Source organism: Petromyzon marinus, chromosome 11 (genome assembly GCF_048934315.1).
Source record: "Petromyzon marinus isolate PM22_M1 ecotype Great Lakes invasive population chromosome 11, UKy_Petmar_22M1.pri1.0, whole genome shotgun sequence".
NCBI classification, from domain to species: Eukaryota; Metazoa; Chordata; class Hyperoartia; order Petromyzontiformes; family Petromyzontidae; genus Petromyzon; species Petromyzon marinus.
In genome coordinates, this window is record NC_133677.1 from 3,164,340 (window position 1) to 3,190,251 (window position 25,912).

General features: G+C 46.0%; 1 protein-coding gene across 2 annotated transcripts in view; it reads left to right on the forward strand.

The window, feature by feature from the left end:
- The first annotated feature begins 16,624 nt into the window (after positions 1-16,624).
- ANKRD55 (ankyrin repeat domain 55) overlaps positions 16,625-25,912 on the forward strand; it is a 30,230-nt gene continuing 20,942 nt past the window's right edge. Inside the window, exons 1-4 of one of the 2 annotated variants that reach the window (XM_032952354.2) lie at positions 16,625-16,936; positions 20,577-20,699; positions 24,200-24,330; positions 25,129-25,238. In XM_032952354.2, the coding sequence (XP_032808245.2) occupies positions 16,840-16,936; positions 20,577-20,699; positions 24,200-24,330; positions 25,129-25,238 (461 nt within the window). In that variant the 5' untranslated portion in view covers positions 16,625-16,839. The remainder of the gene's footprint in view (positions 16,937-20,576; positions 20,700-24,199; positions 24,331-25,128; positions 25,239-25,912) is intronic. The other variant, XM_032952355.2, reaches the window with a different exon arrangement.

Below are 25,912 nucleotides of genomic sequence, written 5' to 3' on the forward strand. Positions count from 1 at the left end.
GACGTGCGGTGAGGTCAATGTCTGGGGAGGCACTGGCTCGTTTTAGAGCCAGATTCACACACTGGGGGGGCGTGGCCTCACGGAGGGGCGTGTCCTCACTGAGGGGGCGTGTCCTCACTGAGGGAGGCAGATGTGATAGCTGCCTCCCCTGCTGCCTTTTCATTGAAGTTTCATGACGAGACCAGCGGGCCTAAATATCTTTATACACATACGTGAAATAAGTTACCTGGAGTATGGAAGGCGAGGACATGAAATGAAGGGGTCTACAAACATTACATTGGTGACATACTGAGATAGTAACAGGCACGCGCTTATTGCCCGCGCTCCATCCAGTTACTGAGGGGTTGCGCAATCAGAGGGGAGGCTGAGCTCGTCGCTGCGTCACCTCACGTCTCTTCCTGTATTTGTAGCGGAGCTCCGCAAAGTTGGCGATTTTGACTATAAAAATGATTGGAGTCGTACAGAAATGACATTTATAACACAGATCAGTGGAAAAATCTTCATATTTATTAGATTTTTTTTACTTTTCGTAACAGCTATTTTCATTGGAGTATGACAGGTGAGGCTCTGCCTCCCCTGCCTCCCCTGACTGCCCGTCCCTGGTGTATAGTAGTGAATAGTAGTGTATAGTGTGTGTATGGTAGTGTAGTGTATAGTAGTGTATCGTGTAGTATATAGTAGTGTATTGTGTAGTGTATAGTCATGTATAGTGTAGTGTATAGTGTAGTGCTAGAGTATGTGACCAGGGAAAGGGAAGTCTGGACCGCCACTACTCAACACGCTGCCGCCACGACCCTCACCAGGACAAGCGGACTGAGAAACGAACGAACTAAACACACCTGTTCTTACTCTTTAATTATTTCACGTATAAATAAAATAATAACAACAACGACCGCTAAATGTATTTCTACGTCACTTTACCGAAAGAACCAAAGAGTAATTCTTGCAGTCACGAAAGCTTCGAATCTAGTTTGAAACACCTTTTTTAATCTTACCGGGTAAAGGCCCACTGAGCCATTAGCTTACTCTGCACTGGCCACAAATTCTAGCTCAACAAAGTGGATTATCATGTGGAAATGTGTCCTGTTACAGCAAAATAATAAATACTGTAATCTAAAAGCATGTGGTGGGGGGGGGGGAACCGGAGAATCCCAAAATCCACGCGACGACGGGAAGAGAGAGACACGCAAACCCCAAATATACAACCGGCGTCAGGGTCGGGATCGTTAGTTAACATCTCCCAGCCACCGTGGGACTACTATGAATCTGATAGCAATCGCAACACCAGTGCACACAGATATCACACGCACGCGTGTGAAAACGGGGATTGCATTCCACAAAGGTTGTAATTGGAGGAAACCGTAGAACCCGGAGAAAACTCACACGTGTGAAGGGGCAACACTCCCAACCATGCACATGGACGAGATGTAAATTTGGCCACATCAGAATCAAAATGTATGTTTTTATACTGGAGAAATCCGATGAGCTATAAAGCTCTTTTTCACAGCTGTCTATATTTGCTACACTGCCATCTCGTGGCGGGCCAGGGTATGGTCTTTCTCTTGACACCCACGGCAAGGGGAGTTTCACAACTTTTGTGTGTGAGCCACCAACCCTCGTCACCAAGGTGCTGGGTCACAAGCGTGCACCACCAGACCGTTAGTAGTCGTTGTTGTTGATCACGTAACAATGGAGCAATATTGTACACATTGTGCTTAAAATCTGTCACGTATACCTGGTATAAAACACAGGAATGCAGCAAGAAATTATAATATGCGTGATTGATGTGATTGTTTAATACAGCGAAGCAAGTAATACTAAAGATTGGATGGCAACAGTTACCATGATTTGCGACTGCATGGTAATTTCCGTTATATGCTGCCACTGATGGATTTCCAGATGAAACAAGCACAGCCCTGGGGTAATTAAAAACACTGCAATCAAATTTCCATTCTTCCTGTTCACGTCTCACATAAAATGTTACAGATCACACTCAAAGCTTTATTCGACGAGAGACAATACAATCGTTTCAGCAATGGTATTCATTATTATTTTTGGATCGTGGTTGTGATGATAGGGATCCTTTAGTTATCCACAGATAAATGTTTTTTTCCACCATCAAATACAATACCTGTACAGTACATTATTTTCATTCCTTTCATATACGTCGCGGTTGATGAAATCTTCATGCACAATCGTGTAAAGCAGATTCATTTGTACAAGTAAACATATAATTATTGTTTACTTGTACAATAATACGTTCATTAAATGTAACAGCACTTATGTTTTAACTGTCGCAAAGGGGAATGGAAGATATTGTCATTTTAGCCGACCGGCCTTTTAAAAAGGAAAAAAAGTGAGGTTTACAAATGGTGGATATGAAAGTGTTTAGTAAGTGAGGTTTTCTAAACTGAAGAGGGTGTTCATAATCTTCATGTCTTTGCTGGCTGAAATCTCAAATAGATGCCACCTCTATCATTTTTCCCAATGCCACGTTTATAAATCATCCTTTAATCTTTGTTCACGCTTGGGCGACTCACGTCGCTGGAAGGGATGATGGCCAATGATGAAAAATAATGCCGGAGTGTCAGCTAGGGAATGGATAGCGTCCGAGAGGACATCCACAGAGGGAAATAAAGCGATGAAATCAGCTCGTGTGAAGGCCTTGAGTGGATTATTACATCACAGGATCATGCGAGGTGGTGACGGCCTGGGGAAGCCTTCATCCAGCTTCGGATCCTTGCGAGTCAATATAAAGATTATGTTTCCAATTCTGGATTGACGAAGGGGTTGCAACTTGATATTTTATTACATCGCAGGAATATGAGAGATGAGGAGCAGCTTGGGAAAGCCTTTATCCAACAATAGATTGCTATGACATTTCAAATATTATATATAATATATGGGGTTTTTTTTCATATCGTCCCAGTAAACATACGTTGGGCCAACGTTGGCATGTGGTTGGAACAGCTGGAGCAACGTTGGCCCAACGTTGGCATGTGGTTGGAACAGCTGGACCAACGTTGGCCCAACGTTGGCATGTGGTTGGAACAGCTGGACCAACGTTGGCCCAACGTTGGCATGTGGTTGGAACAGCTGGACCAACGTTGGCCCAACGTTGGCATGTTGTTGGAACAGCTGGACCAACGTTGGCCCAACGTTGGCATGTGGTTGGAACAGCTGGACCAACGTTGGCCCAACGTTGCACAACTATTGGGATATTAACTCAAGATAACCCTATATTTTGCGTGTGCTTTGGTAAAGTATTGGTGATGATTCACACAAGCGGTTACTTGATTAGCAGTGGATTTGTTTATTCCGCCGATCGGTCATTCATGTGGGAAGCATGCCCCGTGCACGTGAAACTTCTAGAATTACTGTGTAAAGTGACTCCGTCGACTTTAATGAGAAACAGACTCGGGCAGTCGTCGACACGCCAGTACGCGGCTTTCATAGACACTCCAAATGGACCGATCACAAGGGTCATCGCAGTCCCGTTAAAACGTTGATAAGTTTCTTGTACAAAATTAAGAAGGCGAATCTGCGATAATTTCAGTGTAATCTGACGCAGACACCCGTGTGTGCGTGTGTTGTTTATTTATGTATTTTGTCTCTATGGTGACAGGAAATTCAAACAGTTGTAAACAAAATAAATAAGAGTAAATTGTTATTTGCAGGGTCAATATCCTGCCTGCCACACACACAAACACTATAAAACATACCCGAGTATATACAAGCGTGAGTCCGATTAAATCAGCGCAAATGGTTTGTCTAATTAGGTCTGTTATCTTGTTAAAAATAAAAGTAATCTACTTGTATGTTTCTAACCATTGCTCCGTGATGTGTGCAGCTTTCTAATTTATGTATCCCATATCTCCCGATCCCAAATAACATGTGTGAATCTTCCTGTGCAATATAGAATATGCGGTACAATTTGTAGAAAAAAAACAATCTCCTTCTACACTCACCAAATGATAATGGTTTTCATGGAGTCAACCATGCAACGTACAGTGAGGGAAAAAAAAGTATTTGCTCCCCGGCTGATTTTGTATGTTTGCCCACTGACAAAGAAATGATCAGTCTATAATTTTAATGGTAGGTTTATTTGAACAGTGAGAGACAGAATAACAACAACAAAAATCCAGAAAAACGCATGTCAAAAATGTTATAAATTGATTGGCATTTTAGTGAGGGAAATAAGTATTTGACCCCCTCTCAGTCAGAAAGATTTCTGGCTCCCAGGTGTCTTTTATACAGGTAACGAGCTGAGATTAGGAGCACACTCTTAAAGGGAGTGCTCCTAATCTCAGCTTGTTACCTGTATAAAAGACACCTGTCCACTGAAGCAATCAATCAGATTCCAAACTCTCCACCATGGCCAAGACCAAAGAGCTCTCCAAGGATGTCAGGGACAAGATTGTAGACCTACACAAGGCTGGAATGGGCTACAAGACCATTTCCAAGCAGCTTGGTGAGAAGGTGACAACAGTTGGTGCGATTATTCGCAAATAGAAGAAACACAAAAGAACTGTCAATCTCCCTCGGCCTGGGGCTCCATGCAAGATCTCACCTCGTGGAGTTGCAATGATCATGAGAACGTTGAGGAATCAGCCAAGAACTACACGGGAGGATCTTGTCAATGATCTCAAGGCAGCTGGAATCATAGTCACCAAGAAAACAATTGGTAACACACTACGCCGTGAAGGACTGAAATCCTGCAGTGCCCGCAAGGCCCCCCTGCTCAAGAAAGCACATATACATGCCCGTCTGAAGTTTGCCAATGAACATCTGAATGATTCAGAGGACAACTGGGTGAAAGTGTTGTGGTCAGATGAGACCAAAATGGAGCTCTTTGGCATCAACTCAACTCGCCGTGTTTGGAGGAGGAGGAATGCTGCCTATGACCCCAAGAACACCATCCCCACCGTCAAACATGGAGGTGGAAACATTATGCGTTGGGGGTGTTTTTCTGCTAAGGGGACAGGACAACTTCACCGCATCAAAGGGACGATGGACGGGGCCATATACCGTCAAACCTTGGTTGAGAACCTCCTTCCCTCAGCCAGGGCATTGAAAATGGGTCGTAGATGGGTATTCCAGCATGACAATGACCAAAAACACACGGCCAAGGCAACAAAGGAGTGGCTCAAGAAGAAGCACATTAAGGTCCTGGAGTGGCCTAGCCAGTCTCCAGACCTAATCTCATAGAAAATCTTTGGAGGGAGCTGAAGGTTAGAGTTGCCAAACGTCAGCCTCGAAACCTTAATGATTTGGAGAAGATCTGCAAAGAGGAGTGGGACAAAATCCCTCCTGAGATGTGTGCAAACCTGGTGGCCAACTACAAGAAACGTCTGACCTCTGTGATTGCCAACAAGGGTTTTGCCACTAAGTACTAAGTCATGTTTTGCAGAGGGGTCAAATACTTATTTCCCTCATTAAAATGCAAATCAATTTATAACATTTTTGACATGCGTTTTTCTGGATTTTGTTCTTATTCTGTCTCTCACTGTTCCAATAAACCTACCATTAAAATTATAGACTGATCATTTCTTTGTCAGTGGGCAAACGTACAAAATCAGCAGGGGATCAAATACTTTTTCCCCTCACTGTATACAGAGTACTCCTCTATAATAATGTGGCGAAATTATTGTGACTATTTGTTGATCAAGGTGTCTACACTTTTCCCGCCAATCGTTTTCACAACACAGCTTTTAATTACCTGTTTGGTCCCTTGGGTTCTGACCTGGTCGAACAAAATCAACCTGTCGAGAATGAAGAGGGTCATTAAAAAATTAGTGTGGCACTTTATAAACGGATCACGCCTGCGTATAATACATAAGACGCGGGGCGCTCGTCTGTATGCACGTGGAACTTCTTTCGCATCGAACGTAGCCAACCGTGCTTCATCAGAGCCGCGGTGCTAAAATCGAAGTAGTTTGCCGTGAGTATACCAATTGGCTCTCACATTTCAGCTCAGCAGCCTTTGTTTTACCATAAACGTTTGTGATACATTCTCAAGCATTAACCGTGAATGCAACAATAACACTACTTCTGATGAAGTAAGTGTGCATCGCACCGATTTTTTTCCCTCTCCCCAATACCAAACACAATAACTCTGTGAGTCGTGGGTCATGCAAGGACAAAGCCCCTGCAAAATTGCTGCGGTGTGTTTATCGATGTCAAAGCATATACCATATACCGTGGCTGGCTTGAGCTTATATGTTAAAGCACGTTCTACCCTCATCTCACTTTGGCTGAAAGAGAGTAACCTGCATCTGCCGGGTCACGCTCTAAACACGGGCACATTCCCTACGGCTTATCCATCACGCAGTAATGCCTCTGGAATTTAATTATCCCATGTCCTACCTCTGCTATCGAATTGTGTACTATGAAAATGCAATATTTCGTGCTCACGCTTGCCATGAAGGAGAGAGCAAAGTACAAAAGAAACACGTCATCCTTTTGTGGGGATTATTCACATTGCTCGTGCCTAAAATTAATCGCAAAGTGTGCTGCGCGATAACTCTGCGCGTATTCACAGAGCCAAACGAAGTCCCCACCGCATTAACCACAACGTCCAATCGTCGTCGGGCTTTTAAGGCAACAAATAATTCAAAAGCTTGAGAAATGAAGGTTCCATTAAAGTACAAAAAAAATAATAAAGTGGAAATGTGTAGGTCGCATGGTGAATTTAGTGACATAAATCTACCGTGGAGTGGATGTGTGTACGCGCACGGTGAACTTATTTCGCATCGTACGTAGCCAACCGTGCTAATCGGGTGTGCGGGGGAAGGACACGAAGTATACCGAGAGAAAGTAAAAGGAGCAGAGGAAGGTAGCGGGAGAAATTATATTATAGAGTTCGGGGCTCAATGTTACTCAAGAACAAACCGAGCAGTGAATGGGAAAACAAACATTGGGGGGAGGGGGGGGGGCATTTGCCAGCAGTGGTACGTCTCAGGCTGACAAGAGCGATACCGACAGGCAGACAACAACGACACCAACAGGCAGAAAACAACGAAACCAACAAATTTTCTTGCTGTGGTTTTTCACACCTGATGATGATTGCTTGTGTTGCAGTCGAAACGTCGTGAGAATATTATTGTTTTATATTTTTATTATTTTATTGTTTCCCTTCTACGTGACTTCACCGAAAGAACCAAGAAAAGGCTGGAAAGGCTTTTATTTTAAATGGGCAAATATGATAACGTTCGGTACTTATTGATGTATTGGACTTCAACCTTCCCCAAATGGCACGTAAACGCTGTACGCCACGGAGGGAGAAGGGTTGCGGTGTTTGGGGGGGGGGCACCGGTGGGTTTATTTCTCATGATAAGCTAAATAAATAAATGCCCTCCTCGTGACGGACCACGTGCTTGTTGGACGCGAACGCGGGACGACGTCATGCAACATTGGGAAATATTACCACATTCTTGTTTTTTTCTTGGCATATCGTTTTTTCGTTGGTCTCGTAAAAAAGAAGGTAATTGCCTCCGTCATCGCCACCATGAACACCGCGGTTTGTGTTTTGTTTGCGGTGTTTTGACGTCTTCCATAGCTTTGCACGGACGGCGCTGTCGTTATAATTAAACCGATTCAATTACCTCCGTGGATTTAATTTGCAGCAAAATCTTCCATCACGCAAAGAAATACAACCCCCCCTCTCTCACTCCCCCAATTGCCGTATGTCACCCGTGTGCAGTGTACAACAGATCAAGGCCCGTCAAGGTACGTATGTAGAACTTATTTCGCAACCGTACGTAGCCATCCGTACTAATCGGAGAAGCGGGAGGAAGGACAACAAACTACGGGTCTCTGTGTGAGTCTATGGGTCTCTGTGTGAGTCTATGGGTCTCTGTGTGAGTCTATAGGTCTCTGTGTGAGTCTATGGGTCTCTGTGTGAGTCTATGGGTCTCTGTGTGAGTCTATAGGTCTCTGTGTGAGTCTATGGGCCTCTGTGTGAGTCTATGGGTCTCTGTGTGAGTCTATAGGTTCTCTGTGTGAGTCTATAGGCCTCTGTGTGAGTCTATGGGTCTCTGTGTGAGTCTATGGGTCTCTGTGTGAGTCTATGGGTTTCTGTGTGAGTCTATGGGTCTCTGTGTGAGTCGATGGGTCTCTGTGTGAGTCTATGGGTCTGTGTGAGTTTATGGGTCTCTGTGTGAGTCTATGGATCTCTGTGTGAGTCTATGGGTCTTGGTGTGAGTCTATGGATCTCTGTGTGAGTTTATGGATCTCTGTGTGAGTCTATGGTTCTCTGTGAGTCTATGGATCTCTGTGTGAGTCTATGGGTCTGTGCGTGAGTCTATGGGTCTCTGTGCGAGTCAATGGGTCTCTGTGTGAGTCTATGGGTCTGTGTGTGAGTTTATGGGTCTCTGTGTGAGTCTATGAGTCTGTGTGAGTCTATGGGTCTCTGTGTGAGTCTATGAGTCTGTGTGAGTCTATGGGTCTCTCTGTGAGTCTATGATAACTCTGTGTGAGTCTATGGGTCTGTGTGTGAGTTTATGGGTCTTGGTGTGAGTCTATGGATCTCTGTGTGAGTCTATGGATCTCTGTGTGAGTCTATGGGTCTCTGTGAGTCTATGGGTCTCTGTGTGAGTCCATGGGTCTCTGTGTGAGTCCATGGGTCTCTGTGTGGTTCTATGAGGCTGTGTGTGAGTCTATGGGTCTCTGTGTGAGTCTATGGTCTCTGTGTGAGTCTATGGGTCTTTGTGTGAGTCTATGGGTCTCTGTGCGAGTCTATGTATGTATGTTTAACTTATTTCGCACCGTGCGTAGCCATCCGTTCTAAACGGAGGAGCGGCGGGGGGGGGGGTTAAACAAATAAAAAAAACAAAAGCGGTTCTGAAGAAATTTGTTTTGAATGTAGACTTAGCCGTGTCAAGGTAGCGACCCGGAAGGTGTTGTCACTCCGGGTAGACCACACGCAGTGTTTACCCTCTCGCTGTGGCTGTGGGCTACGTGGCTTACGAGTCACGGTGTCGTCGACTCAAGTCTGGCAGTGACGTGGAAAAATATTCAGTGAGAAGTGAAGTCCCCCGAAAGATATGGAAATCCCAACACACAGCAACTGTTAAAGCCAGATCTGGGAGCCAATTCCCAAAGCAGCCGATGGAACGGCGATTGCGTTGGCATCATCATCATAGACGTCCGGTTGAGAATCATCCCACTGAGTTCATTGCCATGCAGGCCTCCCGCCCCTCCCTGGCTCTTTCATGCCATCAGTCACAGATCTTGTCCTCTCTTGGCCTGGCTATCTTTTCTCTTTTGCTTCTGCTTAAACTCATCACGGTAAACTCGTTCCTCCGCGCTTCTCATCAAGTGCCCGAATGTTGCCATTTTATTTGAAATATTTTTTATTTGCGTAAATGAAAACAATGACGCATTTCTAATGTATATCGCCGCCTCTGTCATTCACTGCCGAAGAGGCCTGTCCACACCATTACTGCTAGTTTGGAGGGGTTTTTTTCTCTTCTCCACAAACATTTTACCACTGCAGTGTACTAATTCAGAGACACTAGCAGGAGGCACTCTCTTTTATTCCGGCTTTTACAGGCAGCGGGGATAACTACATACCGGGTCAGGACAGCCAACATGCTGCCAGACCCACAGCTTCGAAGAGGCGAAGACCACAACGATGACGGAAACGACGAGTTCCACCCCCAGATGGCAGCAGCCCCGACTGTGGTGTGGACAGGCCTCTTCGGCAGTGAATGACAGAGGCGGCGATATACGTTAGAAATGCGTCATTGTTTTCATTTACGCAAATAAAAAAAATTCAAATAAAATGTCAACATTCGGGCACTTGATGAGAAGCGCGGAAGAACGAGTTTACCGTGATGAATTTAAGCAGAAGCAAAAGAGGGGCGGGAGGCCTGCATGGCAATAAACTGTGAGTCGGGGCTCGCTTTTAATCCTCCCCGGCGTGGCCCGGCTCAGCCTTCGGCCACGCACACTTCTGGATCCCCCAGAAGGCTCCGTGCTTCGCCCACGGGTGCAACTGGCAGAACGGGCTGCTACCCCCACTCTTATTCTCTACCAGTCCCCAGCGCTGCACGCTCCAGTGAATCATTTTATGTTACTACACCACGAAGGACTGTGAGTTGGTGAAGGGGGTTGCCATAGGTGGTGTTTGACTTCTATATTGCTGGGGGGGGGGGGGGGTAATAGGGGCTTGCTTTGTCCCTCACATTAGGAATCCCGGGTGCATATCATTAATTTAAATCTTAATTGTAAACTACATTTTCAAACTACTGAAAATAAATTACTCTGCCCATGGGAGTTGCCCAAAACAGATGAAAATACCTGGCAACCTTTTATCAGTGCCCTACCTTATTACAGACCAATTCAGACCTTATTGGTCACCTCGTGCCCTTATAAATCTCAACGTTCATCCTGCAAAGTCCCATCACGAGGGAGAAACACAAACAAATAGACAATTTTAGTTTGCCCATATTGAAACGGCTGTACGCCGTATAGACCTGTAAACTCAATTTCCCTGAACAAGAAAACGAGGTAAACGGTATGGGGTTGACAGGTATTGAATCATACATTTTGATTTAAAGCTTTCGTGACTGCAGGGATTCATATTCTGTGAAAACCACAGCAAGAAATATTTCTTGCTGTGGTTTTCACACCTGATGATGATGATTGCTTGTGTTGCAGTCGAAACGTCGTGAGAATTTTATTGTTTTATATTTGTATTATTTTATTGTTTCCCTTCTACGTGACTTAACCGAAAGAACCAAGAATAGGTATTGAATTAATTTAACAGGTAGGTATTGACGTTAGCCGTAGCCAGGACTCAAACACAGATATTCTGGGCTCACAGTGCACATTGTAGCCACTTGCGTCACAAACTTCACCTTCAATTTGAAGACCTCGGTGACGGGGACGACGACGATGCCCGATGGCGAAGGATAACGATGGAGTGGTCGAGTAGTGAGTGAATAGAACGCGTCTGAAAGGATAACAAAGGAGATGGATTTTTTTATTATTAAATTTCAGGGTCGTGAGAGATGGCCGCGGCTGCTTGGGAAGGCCTCCAATTGCGGAGTGACCCCGGGCCGAGTGCGACGATGATGGCATTCTCTGCTATTAACCCACATTTCCCATTCAGAGTGCGATTTGCATTTTTTTATTTTAAAGGTAAATTATACGCAACATTTTTCTCTATAAATGCCACGTAGTCACCCCTCAATCCTCTCTCTCTCTTACTATCTCTTTCTCAGTGCTTTGTCTTCACAACGCATTCCTCTAAACCGGGAAACTTCGCTCGCCGGAGTCTTGTGTTGCCTTTTAGAGAAATCGCTTCGGGCTGCCAACATTGTTCTCGGCAATATTGATTCAGTGGGCATTTACCGCACTTTGTTACGCGTACGAAGTGCGCGCGTTGCAACGACGGAAGAGCATCGTATAACTGTGCTCGATGACATCGCAGGCGGCGTTAACGTGTTCATAACCATTAATCGCAATCCATTGGGTTATCTAGATTAACACGTCGTCTAGCTGGAGCAAATTGAAAAATACTCATGGGACAGGAATCTTGCCGAATTGGAGCCACCTTAATGCCGGTTCAATTCCTGGAGCTGACCGGACCACCTTGAGTAGTGCGCCCAACCTCATCGGATCTCAGAAGCTAAGCGAGTTTAAGCTTGGTTACCACTTGGATGGGAGACTGCCATGAAGGAATACCAGGTGCTGTAGGCTTGGGCTGCGAGGTGGCCGGGAAGATGTCAGTACAGGAATGGGTTATTGTATCTACCTGTGTGGAATGTTGATAGATACCTATCTGATTTACTACTATAATTAGCCAAGAATGTGTGTTTCCCGTGCGTGACGTCACTCCACGTCGGCCTGCCCCTCTCATTAATAATCATGAACATGTGACGTCACTCCACATCGAACAGCACCCCTCATTAATAATCATGAACAGGTGACGTCCTCCAAATGGACACCCCCCCAATGAATATTAATTAGCGACTGACGTCACTCCACATGGGGGGTTGAGGCGCCTCCTCCCCCCTCCTAGGCGTCAACTTACAACCCACGCTACAAAGGCAGAACCCTCACGTCACGCGATCTCCGTAGCGCTGTTGAGACATTAAAGTAAAAGGGACGTCATGATGAACAAGGGATTATGAAATAGGTCAGTGTCATCGCGCCCTTACAAATTACGCACGCATTAATGCAATGAATATCAGGTCGCGGTCGGCGCTTTTCGCTTGCAAGTTTCAGATTTACTGCAATACACAGCCGTCCTTGGACGGGCAAAAAGGCTCGTGTATGTCAGAGTTATCCAGATATTCTGGTTTCCTCTCACAGGAAGCCAAACACTCATTGATGGAATTGAGCAAACATTCAAATTCAAGACCCTTGTGTAAAAAAAAAACACACATCTTTAAAGTTGACTCTCTTTGCCAGGAAGTTTCCTGAGTTTGATGGTTATCGCATTCAGTGTTGAACAATCTATATTTGCGAATCCAGAGGTTGCCAGTTCAATCTTCCCACATGGCCGGCGAAACCGCGCACGGCAGTCACAAAACCACCCGAGTTCCTAAACCCAGCAGTGTCAGGGGGCCCACCGCGGTCAGTCGGATCGGCGAGTTGCGTGCGATGAGGTCAAGGGTGGGTGCTGCTCTCGCCTCTTCCAAGACACTCGTGGAAGAGTAGGCCGAAACAAACCCTCGAGCGCGCCCTCTGAATAAAACAAACGCAGTACGCCACGAAGGACGCACGGCGACGTTTTCGGCTCGATGTTTCGTGGGCCACGAGGATGAGTCGTCACGACGCAGAGTGAACTCGCGACAAACACGAGACACCTCCACCAACCGGTTGCTGGCTGCTTGCCCTGAGCCGATAAAAAAAAACAAAATCCCGCACGCTCGGCGAGATGGTTGGGTTGGAGACTTCAACTCGATCGGAGCGTGCACGGCAACTGTTTTTTGTGTTTTGCAATTTGGACGCTTTAGACTTTGTTGTTAAGAGTAACGGCGTTAATATCGTTTAGTCCGAGAATGCTCGAGTCGTGACTCAGGGGAGTAACGCCTCTGTCTAACAGTGGTTTAACAATTCTCTCTCTCTCCTCTTCATGCTATCAAAACTGCTTTTTTTTAGCAACACATGTTTTCAGCTTCCGTGTATTTAAGAAAACACTTAAGCCCTTCCCCCCAAGTGTGTGTTTACCAATAAGTGTGACGAGGCAAATATATTTTGATTTAAAGCTTTCGTGACTGCAGTGATTCATATTCTTGGTTCTTTCGGTAAAGTCACGTTGAAGGGAAACAATAAACGTCGTGAGAATTTTATTGATATATATCTTTTATTATTTTATTGTTTCCCTTCAACGTAACTTTACCGAAAGAACCAAGAATATGAGGCAAATATAAGCAAGGAGAATTGTGCATGCAAATACTGAAATATTGTAATCATAAACATGTTTATTTTTCATAATAAAGGTTGTTGGGTTATATCGCGTAAGTATAATTGTGTCGTAACCCTCAACCACCCAACACAGCCATTAAGGTTTGTCACGTAAACAGAACGTGCCAATTAGTTTACTTACTTCAGCCCACCGGTGTGTTGGAGAGTAAATCCACAATATTTACAATTTGAGTAGTACCGTGACATTTCGCTGGTAATTGCATCCAGTACCATCGGGCGATTTGGCAGATGTTTGTTTTTGGAAAAAACAACAACAACAGAGAGCTAAAAGCAGTGGAGAGCCCAGCTCAGATCTTCATCCGCCTAAGACTCACCCCCACCCCTTTTTCTTGAGGGGTGTCCAACATAGCCAAATGGTTGTACAGGGGCGGTCCAGATGTCTTGTTTCTCCCATTTAATTATGTGAAACATAAAAAGAAATATATTAAGTAAGCTTTATTTAAAACATAAATGAATATGCAAAATGAAAAACAATGTTTGCGGTCAATTATTTGGGGGGGGGGGGAGGTGGTCACAAGACATCTGGAACCCCCTGTACAGTGCGCGAGATGGCTCTGTTATATTCTATTTGGGGTTCATATAGCGTCCTTTCCAGGGCACTTTAAGATGCAAGCCGACGGCGTTCAGTGAGGGAGGTGACGGAATGGATGGAGGGACAGGGGCTGGGATTGGAGCTGATGTTGCAGGGGTAGGTGGGACAGAATAAGGTGGAGTGTGGCGGGTTCGATCGAGAATCTAGCGCAAAAAAACGTTTATTATGAATAATATTGGTCGCGAAAGCCTACGTGTTAAACCGCGTTATAATGAGACGCTCCAGTCCATTGTCATTGTACATAAACCACGTGCACGTGATGTCTGCAACCTGAATGCACTCGATCTCATTACATTTTGCAAGCTAAGCGGGCCTGAGCCTGGTTAGTACTTGGATTGGAGACTGCTGAGAATGCCAGCGAGTTAGAGGGCCAAAGGGGGCAGTATAGCAACAGCATTCCTGTCAACCCGACCTTATTACAGGCCAATTCAGATCTTATTGGTCACCCGTGCCTCTTATACATCTCAACGTTCATCCTACAAAGTCTCATCACAAGGGAGAAACACAAAAAAAATTACATTTTTTTAAACTCAATTTCCCTGTATAAGAATACGGGTAAACCATATGGGTTGACATTTATGCAATAGAACACTTAAAACGCCGCAGAAACTAAAAGTGCCTGACATCTCATCATAATATTCAAATGCCCTGCTGCAGTCTAGCCAAGGGGACCCCCAGTGGCAGCTGTCTCAATGGATTATGAAATGTATCTTTGTACTGCGTATAAATCTGTGGGGTTTTTCCCGGTTTTCCACATGAAAATGACGATTTTTTTTACATTTTTCCAAACTCAGAAAGACTTTCCTGAGTATACAACATTATTATCGTTATTGTGAGGTAATAATATAAATCGTTTAACACAAATAAAAAAAACAAATAAAACCCGCCGCCTTGAGATGAGTTATGATTTGCAACACTTTGAGAAATAAACTAAACCACTTTGAGTGTTATATTTGTTTTATTGTTGCTTCTGTGCTCACGCACCACGGATCTACCTCGTAAAATAACTGGGAAACTGCCTCAACGAGATCATCCGTGTAACAAATTCAATACTGTCAACTTAAACTTAAATATTGGAAGGTGCAGTAGATCATACTCCAGGATTGCAGGCCTATTGTGCCCTCTACTGGCCATCACGGTAGTTGGTCTCTGTTATTGGGTCCGTAACACTGTCCGCATTATTGTAATTCCACGAACAAGCTCACGTACCACGTCGCTGTGGGATTGTGTTTGTCCATTTTTCATTTGCCAATTAAAAAGCGCAAGTATATATGTGTAAAAAAAACTAGTTAAAAGGTGTGACCTTGTTAGATTATTATTTTTTATTAAGAACGTGTTGGAATTTTTTTTCATATTGTTTTTAAATGTTATGTCTGGGTACAATAATTAAAATGTGTTCATTAGGGATCAAACATATCCACATCTTTTTTTGTGTGTACTCCACCGAGGAGATGGGGGAATAACATCATCTCGTGTGCAGATGCCGCGTGGATTATTACGTGGAAGGATTGTGAGAGGCGGCGGCCGCGGCTTTGGAAGGCCTTCATCCAGCAGTGGATTGACCATAGCTCCTGCTGACGATTAATTTCCAGGCAGTGTGGAGTAGGCGCACGCCTGTAATCCAGCACTGTGGAGTAGGCTATGGTTGGTGGATCTCACACATGTTGTGAAACTCGCTTTCCCTGGATGTTGCGAGGTGCTATAACCCTGACTTGCCAGGAGAAAAGCGGTACTGAAAACGTGGACCCCACAAGTTCCATCCGTGAGAACAGGGATTACTCTTCATCACACCGGTGTGCTTTAGTGGTAACTAATTGGCAAATTTTGTTGACGTGATAAACCTTACTAATTGGCCGTGTCGGGTGGTGGCGGGTTTAACAACGCATTTATATTTACGCGATACAACCCAAACAATCTTTATTAGGGATAATATTGGTTGCGAAATCCTACTTATTACACATTATTGTTTGTGGTTAATTATTGACCAACGAAATAAATGACACACAGTACACGTTTTGCTCTTGCATTCATTCAGAGCGATACTTCTCTTGGCTTCAACATCTGAACCAATCACAATTCATGCACAATTAATAATTGTTTTAGCGGCAATATACAAATAAAACAAAACATCTTCACATTAGGCTCCCCCAGGACTATGCTCAGATAATCGTCACTGGTTGTTGGCCGTGAGCAGGGAATCGAACTCGGCTAGCCAGGTTCGTAGCACAGCGCGCATCACCACAACTGAAGCAGCAACACACAGACACAAAGATCCCCCATATAGCCTTAACAGACTGTAGGGGCAAGTGCTGTTAGCGAGCACCTATAAAGGCCGACACGGCACACGAGGGGGTGGGTGGCCAACACCACGCCCGGCCGCCTTTGTCTCCCCAGCGGCGATGTTTACACATCGCACCGGATACTCATTTGAGGCTGAGTTGACCTAGGGGAGGCCCAGGACCGGTTCAGATAGGCGTCACTGGTGTTGGCCGTGAGCGGGAATCGAACCCGGGTCGCCAGGTTCGTAGCGCAGCGTAGCGCTAACCGCTACTCTACCGCTCCCCATCACACAGACACACACACAGAGACACACAGACACACACAGAGACACACAGACACACACACACAGAGACACACAGACACACAGAGACGTTCACCACCCCTCTCCGTGCGCCCAACGGATTCTCCGAGCCATTGGAAACTCCACCTCCAAACCCACTCCATCCATCCTTCCACAACAACCCCCACCCCACCACCTGACCACCACCACCACCTCCTCCTTTCTCCTCCTCCTCCCCGTGTCTCGCATGCACAAACCAGTGTCATGTGGCTTCGTCATGGACTTCAGCCGATCGTCAGCTTTCATGGACCACAAAGGTAGCCACCAATACAACACTTCTAACGGTGTGTACTATATTATATGCTATAATATCACGCTGTACATTGCTTACAATGGTGAATAGGAGGGACGTAATAGCCCCTGCTTGTGCACGCGTGCTTGTAGATGGTCCGTTCGTGAATTGCATTCCGCGTCCGAGCGCCTGGTACATATGCAGATCGGGCACTGCATGCGCATTCAGTAATTTTTGGCAGCGTCTGCATGTACCCGTGCCGCCTGCGCAATGCTGTGCAGTGCGATTGTGTGTACTGTGATTGCGAATATGCCGCTGCCAGGTTATATGCAGCGAAGGGCAGTTAAGTGCCCGCGTCCACATGCACGAATGAACCGACGCAATGCAATATGCACAGAGTGGCATCATAGTCGCGTGCTGTGTATAGGCTATATGCTTTTGTATGGACCAGCACGCACAGGCAAGCACGATTGGTTTTACATTTGCGTGTGTTGCGCGTGAATACAATAATAGTGATCTTCAAGCCGACCCAACAATGTGGAGCATTCAAGGCACGGATTAATAACAAGGGAGGCGCTGGGACGGCCTGTGTGTGTGTGTGTGCCGGTCATTTTAAACGCGATCGAGTTAGGTGTGTATTGAGTCGGGTTACATGTGTTCATTAAATAGCGGCGTGCATATTTAATAATGCACGTATCGTTTGGAAACGTGCAAATGCAGCGGCCACGTGTGTTTTTTAATGTACCGGTTGATTGCGTTTGCCTAATACGTTATGATATTACTCATTCATTATATTGATATCTTACAAAGGTGAGCGCCTATTGATGCCCACGGTGATATGAACACCCTCTAGAGTCCACACAGAGGTAAACCAATCCACATGAGTGGATGCAAGCGTATTTAAGTACCGTTGTTGCGGTCAGTTTCGTGTTGTATACATGTTACGTACAGGCGCGTGTGTACATCAGAGGGCGAGTGATAATTGGGCCGGTTCTGGGACTCCCCTCGGTCGACCCAGCCTTAAATGAGCACCTGGCGCGGTGTGGAAACGTCAGAACTGGGGACACAAAGACTCCCCCCCGTGTGGCTGTCTTGATTGTCGGGGCAAGCGCTGTTAGCGAGTACCTATTAAGGCCGACACGGCGCGCCAAGGGTGTGGTGTGGTTATATAAGATATTCAAACTGGCCTGGCTTATTGTTACATGGTATCGAGTCAGTAGAAAGCATTGTAACAGTTATATCACTGATACAGGGTGTCTGGCAGCGTATATCCATGAAGAAGGGCCATTGCCCGGAACGTCGAAATTATATATATAAAATGTATTTTCTCATTTAGGGTGGCGTTACTGACAGGGCGTGTGTTGAGGAGTTGTTTGCCAGCTGTCCGTCCGCACCACTGCCGCTTGTGTGCGCGCCTCTTCCCTCTGGGAGTTTCCACTCACTGCACACGGAACAGTGATCTGGTGTTAGGGCGAGAAGGCGTTGGGGGAATATTAACGCTACTACCTAGCGTTAAGGATCATGTTCCAGGCACATTAAGACGCGAGTGTGCGGGGAGCCAGAGGGTTGTGCACGATACGCTGCAGTGGTTAGGGCAGGTAGAGGAGGGAAGCTGGACAGGATGTGGAAGTACAGCGATGGATTCTTGCATTTTATCTTTGGGTTTTCTGAAGGTACCGTACTCCGGTTTGTGTGCCGCGCGAAGCCAAACAACTCGTTGTTGGAATTGGCGAGTCGTCCACAAGTAGGACCGTGCTGAAAAATAATATTTAGACCGATTGAGGATGTCCCTGGGCAAATAAAAGGCATTCTTGCGTATTAGTGCAGTATTTTTGGAATGTCAAATAGGTCAGTCTTAAGTTATATATATATTTATATGTATGCATGTATGTTGTACTTCTTTCGTACCGTACGTAGCCAACCGTGCTAATCGAAAGAATGTTCTGAGTGTGACTCCTGGCCACAGTTAACACGAGTGGTGATATCTGAACCCCCCCCCCCAATCCACACCTTCATCAACTCACTGACTAGCGCGGTGAAGTATGGTCAAACCCACCTTACCAGCAGGTGTGGGGAGGCCGCCATCCAGGAGTATATTGACAAAGGGATTTGTACTTTTTTAATTGGAAGGGATGGACAGGACAGGAGAGTGGGAGATTTTTTTTTTAAAGCATCGGAACGAGATGTTTGAATTTTATACAAAGGGAATTAATCCTACACCAGAGCAATTTATGGCAATTATTGCCAGCAATCAATTTTCGCCGGCAACAGTTGGCTGGCCCACCGTCTTCTGTCAAATTTCGAGGCGCAACTTCTCCGGCGCGGCGTCATCGCGTCATCGTTGCTCGTAGTAAACGCGTTGTGGGTAACAATTAGCTGTTGACAGTTGCCTTGAAAACGTATTTGTGGATCGGGCGCTTTTAGGAGGACCTCTGGGTCGACCTTTGAGGGAGATCCTGGCTTGCGTGCGGAGCTTGGGTGACCTTTGCTTCTTCAGGGAGGGTCAGAGGAAACTCTTTGCGTGTGGAGCAGCGGGTAGCCACGGTCTCTGCCCAGAGACTGCCCAGAGGCTGCTCCAGAGTCTCTGGGCAGAGGCTCTGAAGCAGCGGCCTGGCTATGGAAGTGTGTGCAGGCGGTGCGACTGCACAGGGGCACCCACGGACCGCAGCAGGGGCTCAGGCACTGGACTACGAAATTGGGGGGAAATTGTACACGGCCCCCTCCTCCCCAATTTCAATTTCGATCTGGGCCCATGCCTTCCACAACACGCCACGTCACCGCTGTGATGAAAGCCACGGCAAAAGCCCCCTCAATTCTTAGCGTCGCGAGGCTCTACACCTTCGTCTGCGTTGGTTACAGTTGCCATTCTCCATGGACCACGGAGCGATACGGCGCTGTATTGTACTTGGAATAACATTGAGAGACAGAACGAGGAACACGTGGGTTATCAGAACGTACACTGGTTGAAGGCATAATTTGTACTGTTAAGAAAAATCAACAGGCTTGGGCAGGACATGTGACGAGAATGAATAATGGCCGGCAGTCAATTAAGGCTCACGTCAAAGTGGTAACCAAATAGAGGAATTAGCTCGAGAGGAGGTCAAAAGCAGAGACGGAGCAATTGATCGACTCATTTGCAGGGTGCTAGATGGATTTCTACATTGGTAGGACGGTGGGTGATAGTAATAGCCTGCAGAGGCCCTGTCATCCCATACAGAGCCTAATGAAACAAAACAAAAAACACTATGCACGGACCCATAATCGCCAGGACTAAATACAATATAGTGGTGAAATCGATGCATTCTCGCGTTAAAAACCAGATATACGTGAGGGTGTCACCAGCCAAGAAAGGTTATAACCAGTTTGGTTGAGAAGCATGGAGCATGCCCATGCCTGCAGGCACTTTTCATTAGGCTCTGCGTCATCCAGCAATGGATTGATCATGTAATGATGATGATGATGATTGCGAATATGATGAATAACGTTCTCCGTCGTTGAGGAGCCGCATCATCTTGCGGTGAGCGCTGAGAATCGAAAAGCCACCGCATGCGCGACACGGCCGTGGACGACGCCACATTGTGGAAAGAGTTGCCGTGGTAAAAAAAAAGCCACTATGTTGGATTTTAGCTGGGAATGCTGCTGCCACCGTCTTTGCGTCCACCACCACCCATCCCGTGTTTCGTGGGCACCAGGAGACGTGTCGGAAGAGACGGACCTGGCCATTGTGTACCAGGCGGCGGCCATGGGCGACAACAACACGCTGACGGCGAGCATCCGCGACGACCCGTCCATCCTCGAGTGCTGCGACAATGAGGGTAACGCCGCTCCGTCACACTTTCCTCATTTTAAACAAAACACAAAAATGTTTTTATTACAATAAAACCCTCGCCCGATATACCACGGCGAAAAGTTCCGGTAGCGGGATATAGAAAATCGCGATAATCAAAAAAATATTTTAAATAAAAATTTGCTTTTGTCTTTCCCATATTCAATCCTGATTTGCGCTATCGACATCATGCCGTGAGACGAGGAATCCATCGGGAAGTGGATATCATGGAGCTACCTCTGAGATCGACTTCAAGTTACCGCCGGTCCACACGGTTGGCAGCAAGCCATCTCCCACATGCGCTGCCACCGTGACTGATGTCCTTCACGTGACACTCAAACAGACATTTGGAATGCTCAGAGGAGGTCTTTAGCCAAATTAAGCATTGAGCGGAACCTAATGTCACGGTTTTTTTGTGCAGGCTGGAACCATTCACTCACGACGTTTGTGAATCCGGTTCATCGCGGTATTCGAACCCCGGTTTTCATTGGGTCCAGCTCAAGTACTTGATCTCTGAGCCACCCGTCCACATTTAACACGTATCCCGCGTGCATTAGGCATTTAATAATGATGACACTCACTGCGGTCAAAACGCGCACATCAAATCACACGCGTGAGAATTGATGCAAATGAAATGTGACGGTGGGAATCTTTACTTCACATGAATGAAGAGAACAAGGTTTATTTTTCACCAGCGAGACGAGAGAAATTAGAAACGATATATAAAGAAGACGGTTAAACTTAGACAACAGAGGCATTGTTTCTGAAGTCGAAATGCAACCCTGGATAGTGACAATTCATCAAATTGTTTGGTGGGCGGGGAGGTGATGAGTGGATTATGACATGCCAGTTATTCACTTAGCGTCATCAATAAGAGCCACTATTTAGATGCGATGAGAGGGAAGCCTAGGAAAAGGTTAAGTTGCATATCGGTTAAATTTTGATTTAAAGCTTTCGTGACTGCAGTAATTCATATTCTTAGCTCTTTCGGTAAAGTCACGTTGAAGGGAAACAACAAAATAATAAAATATATGTAAAACAATAAGATGTTGGTATGAGCAGCAAAAAATAAATACAACGTAACGGTATTCAATTGCATTAAATATAAACATATTCTACTTCTTGGTTCTTTCGGTAAAGTCACGTAGAAGGGAAACAATAAAATAATTAAAATATAAATAATAAAATTCTCACGACGTTTCGACTGCAACACAAGCAATCATCATCAGGTGTGAAAACTACAGCAAGAATTTTTTTTTAAAAGTGGCTGTGGTTTTCACACCTGATGATGATTGCTTGTGTTGCAGTGGAAACATCGTGAGAATTTTATTGTTTTATATTTTTATTTTTTTATGTTATTGTTTCCCTTCTACGTGACTTTACCGAAAGAACCAAGAATATTAATCCCTGCAGTCACGAAAGCTTTAAATCAAAATTATATTCTACCTCATGGTATTTTAGTGCATTCCAAATGTATGTTAAACAGAGTGTTTACCTTATCTATATCCTGGCGTTACACCTAAATTTGTCAGTGTGATATCTGTTGGCAGTATGCATACTGGCGCATGCCACTCGACTTCAACCCACTGATTGGAATGGAGTCACGTACCACTGAAGCAAATGTGAGAGCCATGCGTATTTATACAACGGCGACCACAGGGCTTTGAATGACGCAGCCGTGGAATGATTCACTCTCTTGATGTGGCATTTGAAATCCCACATCAGCAGAGCTGCAATCATCAGACACACGGATCATGTGGTGATGCCAAAAAGGGACATAAATAACTGGAAATATTTTGTCATCAAATAAATGCCGTTTATTCGAGCAAAACAAACTTAGGGAAATCAATAGGGTAAATAGAAAATGCTGTCTCCTTTCAAAGATGAATCCCGACACAATCTCATGAAAATTTTCCAAGCCATTATCTTTTTCAACCGTAGACCAAACTCCCTTTATTTGTACATCATCCGTTCAGAAATCTATCTATTCGCACACATTGACTATTCAATAGTATTTTGTGTAAAAAATATTACAGCAAAAAAAACACCCTCAAGAAATATTAGAAATACACCCTCAAGTCACATGCCGCATTGCATTTTAAATTTTGGCAAAAAATTAAATATATGTAACGTTAGTGTCGCGTTCGGCTTACAACAGTCACAGCCTTAGTGTGTCTGCGCACCCCCGTGCATACAAATGCATCGTTCAATGTTGCGCGATAAAGCTTCAACTATTCGTAGAGAAGGGGGCTCCTCCTATAAATAAAGGTCCTCCCCAACATAGGTGTAGATTAGATTTTCCAATAAATGCATTTAAGGACCCAGTGAATGGGAAATAGCGATAAATCGGCTCCTTCATAAGTGACGAATTACTGTACTCGGTTGCTGATTCACTTTTTCGTTCCAGTCGGTGTCAGTTATTAGGTACAACAAAATATTGAAAGATGAAATGGGTTTACTAAAAAATAGACAGGAGGAAAAATAAATTCTACGTCCTTTTTATATCGTCAAATCAATACATTGCGTGCAGTGAGGATGTTTTAAGTTGAAATAAGCTACATGTGATGAACGCCATCCAAGCAGAGACAGTTAAATACTGTAAAAAACAACACGTTGGTCACAGCACAGGGTAGCAGTTGTTACAATTAAAGATAAAATATGTTTTGAAAAATGAATACATGTTAATCTTTTTTTAAAAGCTAAATGTCACACCTACTTAAAAAAATAGAAACCCAGTGAACTTCATGAGTATTGGTCACTAACCTCTCAATGTTACCCAAGGTATTGAGAGACACAACGTGGAACACGTGGATCGGAGAATGCACGCACGTCATAGGAGATTGATTGTTGGGCAGGTCGCTCAAATGGACGATGCCCATTGGTTGAGGACGAATGACGAAGTGGCGGCCGAGGGAAGTAGCGCGCCCGAGAGGATGTGGAGATGTCGCGATAAGATCGGCTCGTGCGGAGGTGCCAAGTGGACCGTTACATTGCATTGTGGGGGAGCGGTGGCGCAGCAGTTAGCGCGCTGCATTCCGGATCCCCGGCGACCCGAGTTCGAGTCCCGCTCAAGGCCAACATCAGTAACGATGATTTGAACCGGTCCTGGGCCTCCCCTAGGTTGATTCAGCCTCAAATAAGTACGTGGTGCTATGTGTAGACATCGACACCGGGGAGATAAAGGCGGTCGGGCGTGGTGCTGGCCGCCCACCCGCTCGCTTACTGTGCCGGCCTTCATAGGTGCTACTCGCTAACGGTAGCACCTATGAAGCTTTCAAACTGCTTTTTGTGTTTCGTTTGTTGTCCTTCCTCCGCACCTCCGATGGCACGGTTGACTACGTATTTGCCTTTGTTACATTGCGGGACAGTCATCGATGGCAACGGCTTGGGAATGCCATTCCTACCAGCAGTGGATTGATCATGGCTCAGGACGACGACGATGATGAACGACGACGAACTTCAACCGCCGCTGCCGTTGCCGCTCCGCAGGCTTCACGCCGCTGATGCACGCGGTGTCGGGGCGGCGCCTCGACACGGTGAAGCTGCTGCTCAAGATGGGCACCTCCATCAACACGCAGGACGCGTGCGGCCGCACGCCGCTCTCGCTCGCCGCGTACCTGGTAACCGCGCACCACGGCTTGCCTCCTCGCCCAGTGTTCTCCAGGGGTCATTCGTAGGCCTGCGGAACGTGGCCGTAGTGTGAGGATGCGGTGTCGAAGCTAACAAAATTGACCAATTTTGAAAAAAAAATTTGCACATAAGGTTACCACTGAGCTATATAGCTATTTTTTTCAGAAGCGACCACGTGAACATTTATAGCAGCCAAATAACTTAAACGTATGTAGATTCTCAATGTGGAGAAAAATCCACGGAACCACGGGGCGAACATGCCAACTCCAAATATACAACAGGCATCAGGGTCGGGATCGAACCCACGACCTCCTCCATACCAGGTGAGGTAGTTAACGTCTTGCCACTATGGTGTGCCCAGGGTCAGATTAAGATTGATGGGTGTCCAGGGCTGTTTTTGTTTTGAGGCCCCCGCTTTGTAACACACATTCCTACGCTTTACTATTCAATCACCACCAGTGCCCATGCGAAACACTGCCCTCAATCCTACCAGGGTCGGACTTGGTGGGGAGCGGTGGCGTAGTGGTTAGCGCACCGTGCTACGAACTTGGCAGGCTGAGTTCAATTACTCGGCCACAATGACCAAAAGGGCCATTATCTGAACCGTTCCTGACTGAGCCTTAAATAGGCACTTGATGTTAAATCTTAAACATCAGTACTGGGGAGAGAAAGATGGCCAGGCACGGCGCTGGTCACAGCCGCCGCCTTGTGCGCCGTGCCATCCTTAATAGGCGCCCGCGAGGGGATCGTTGCGATTCGTGCTCTGCTGTGCTGTGCGTGCCGCTCAGGGCTGGCTGGAGGGATGCCTGTCTCTCCTGCGCAATGGCGCCAGGCAAAACATGCCGGACAAAAACGGGCGCCTGCCTCTCCACGCCGCCACCGCGCACGGCGACGTCAGGTTCGTGTGCCCAACTGCGCAGCGTGAGGAGTCGGGAAGGGGGGTGGGGGGCAGCGATTAATTTCAGCCGGGGTCTGTCTGGATTTTGGCGACCTGGAAAATATCTCCACACCCGGCTCACCACATCTCAGATTTGTTTTTTTTATTATATTATCAGAATCAGAAAACTTTATTTAGACTGCAGGAGGAATCCGATGAGCTGTGAAGCTCTTTTATCACGGATCTCCAGTATGGGCACGGGGTCAGCGAGTTACAATCTAGTATGTCTCTCGCCACGGCTGTGGATACTAGTCATGTGCTGCCTACCCGAGTCTACCAGTGAGCCTGAAAATATGAAGTGAGAATTTAAGCCCAGGGCAAGTGCCCCCGCTTTAAGCAGGCGCTGGAGATGGGACGCACCACGACGATGTCTTGGGCTGTGAATGTGAATGTACAAATAAAAAGAGGCTTAAACATTATACCCATACATAAGGGTGTAAAGAAAAATGGTCAGGCTTGATGTACATCAGGTGCAATCATGGGTCCTCCAGACGAGCCCTTGGGCTTCAAGGCCAGCTGGAGGACATTGTCTCTGCTCTAATCCTTGAACTTGGCCTCCAAGATGCGGCCTTGGGTGTCCTTGGAAGACTTGAGTGTCCCAGACTTGTCACATGTAGCGGGGGGGGGGGGGGGGG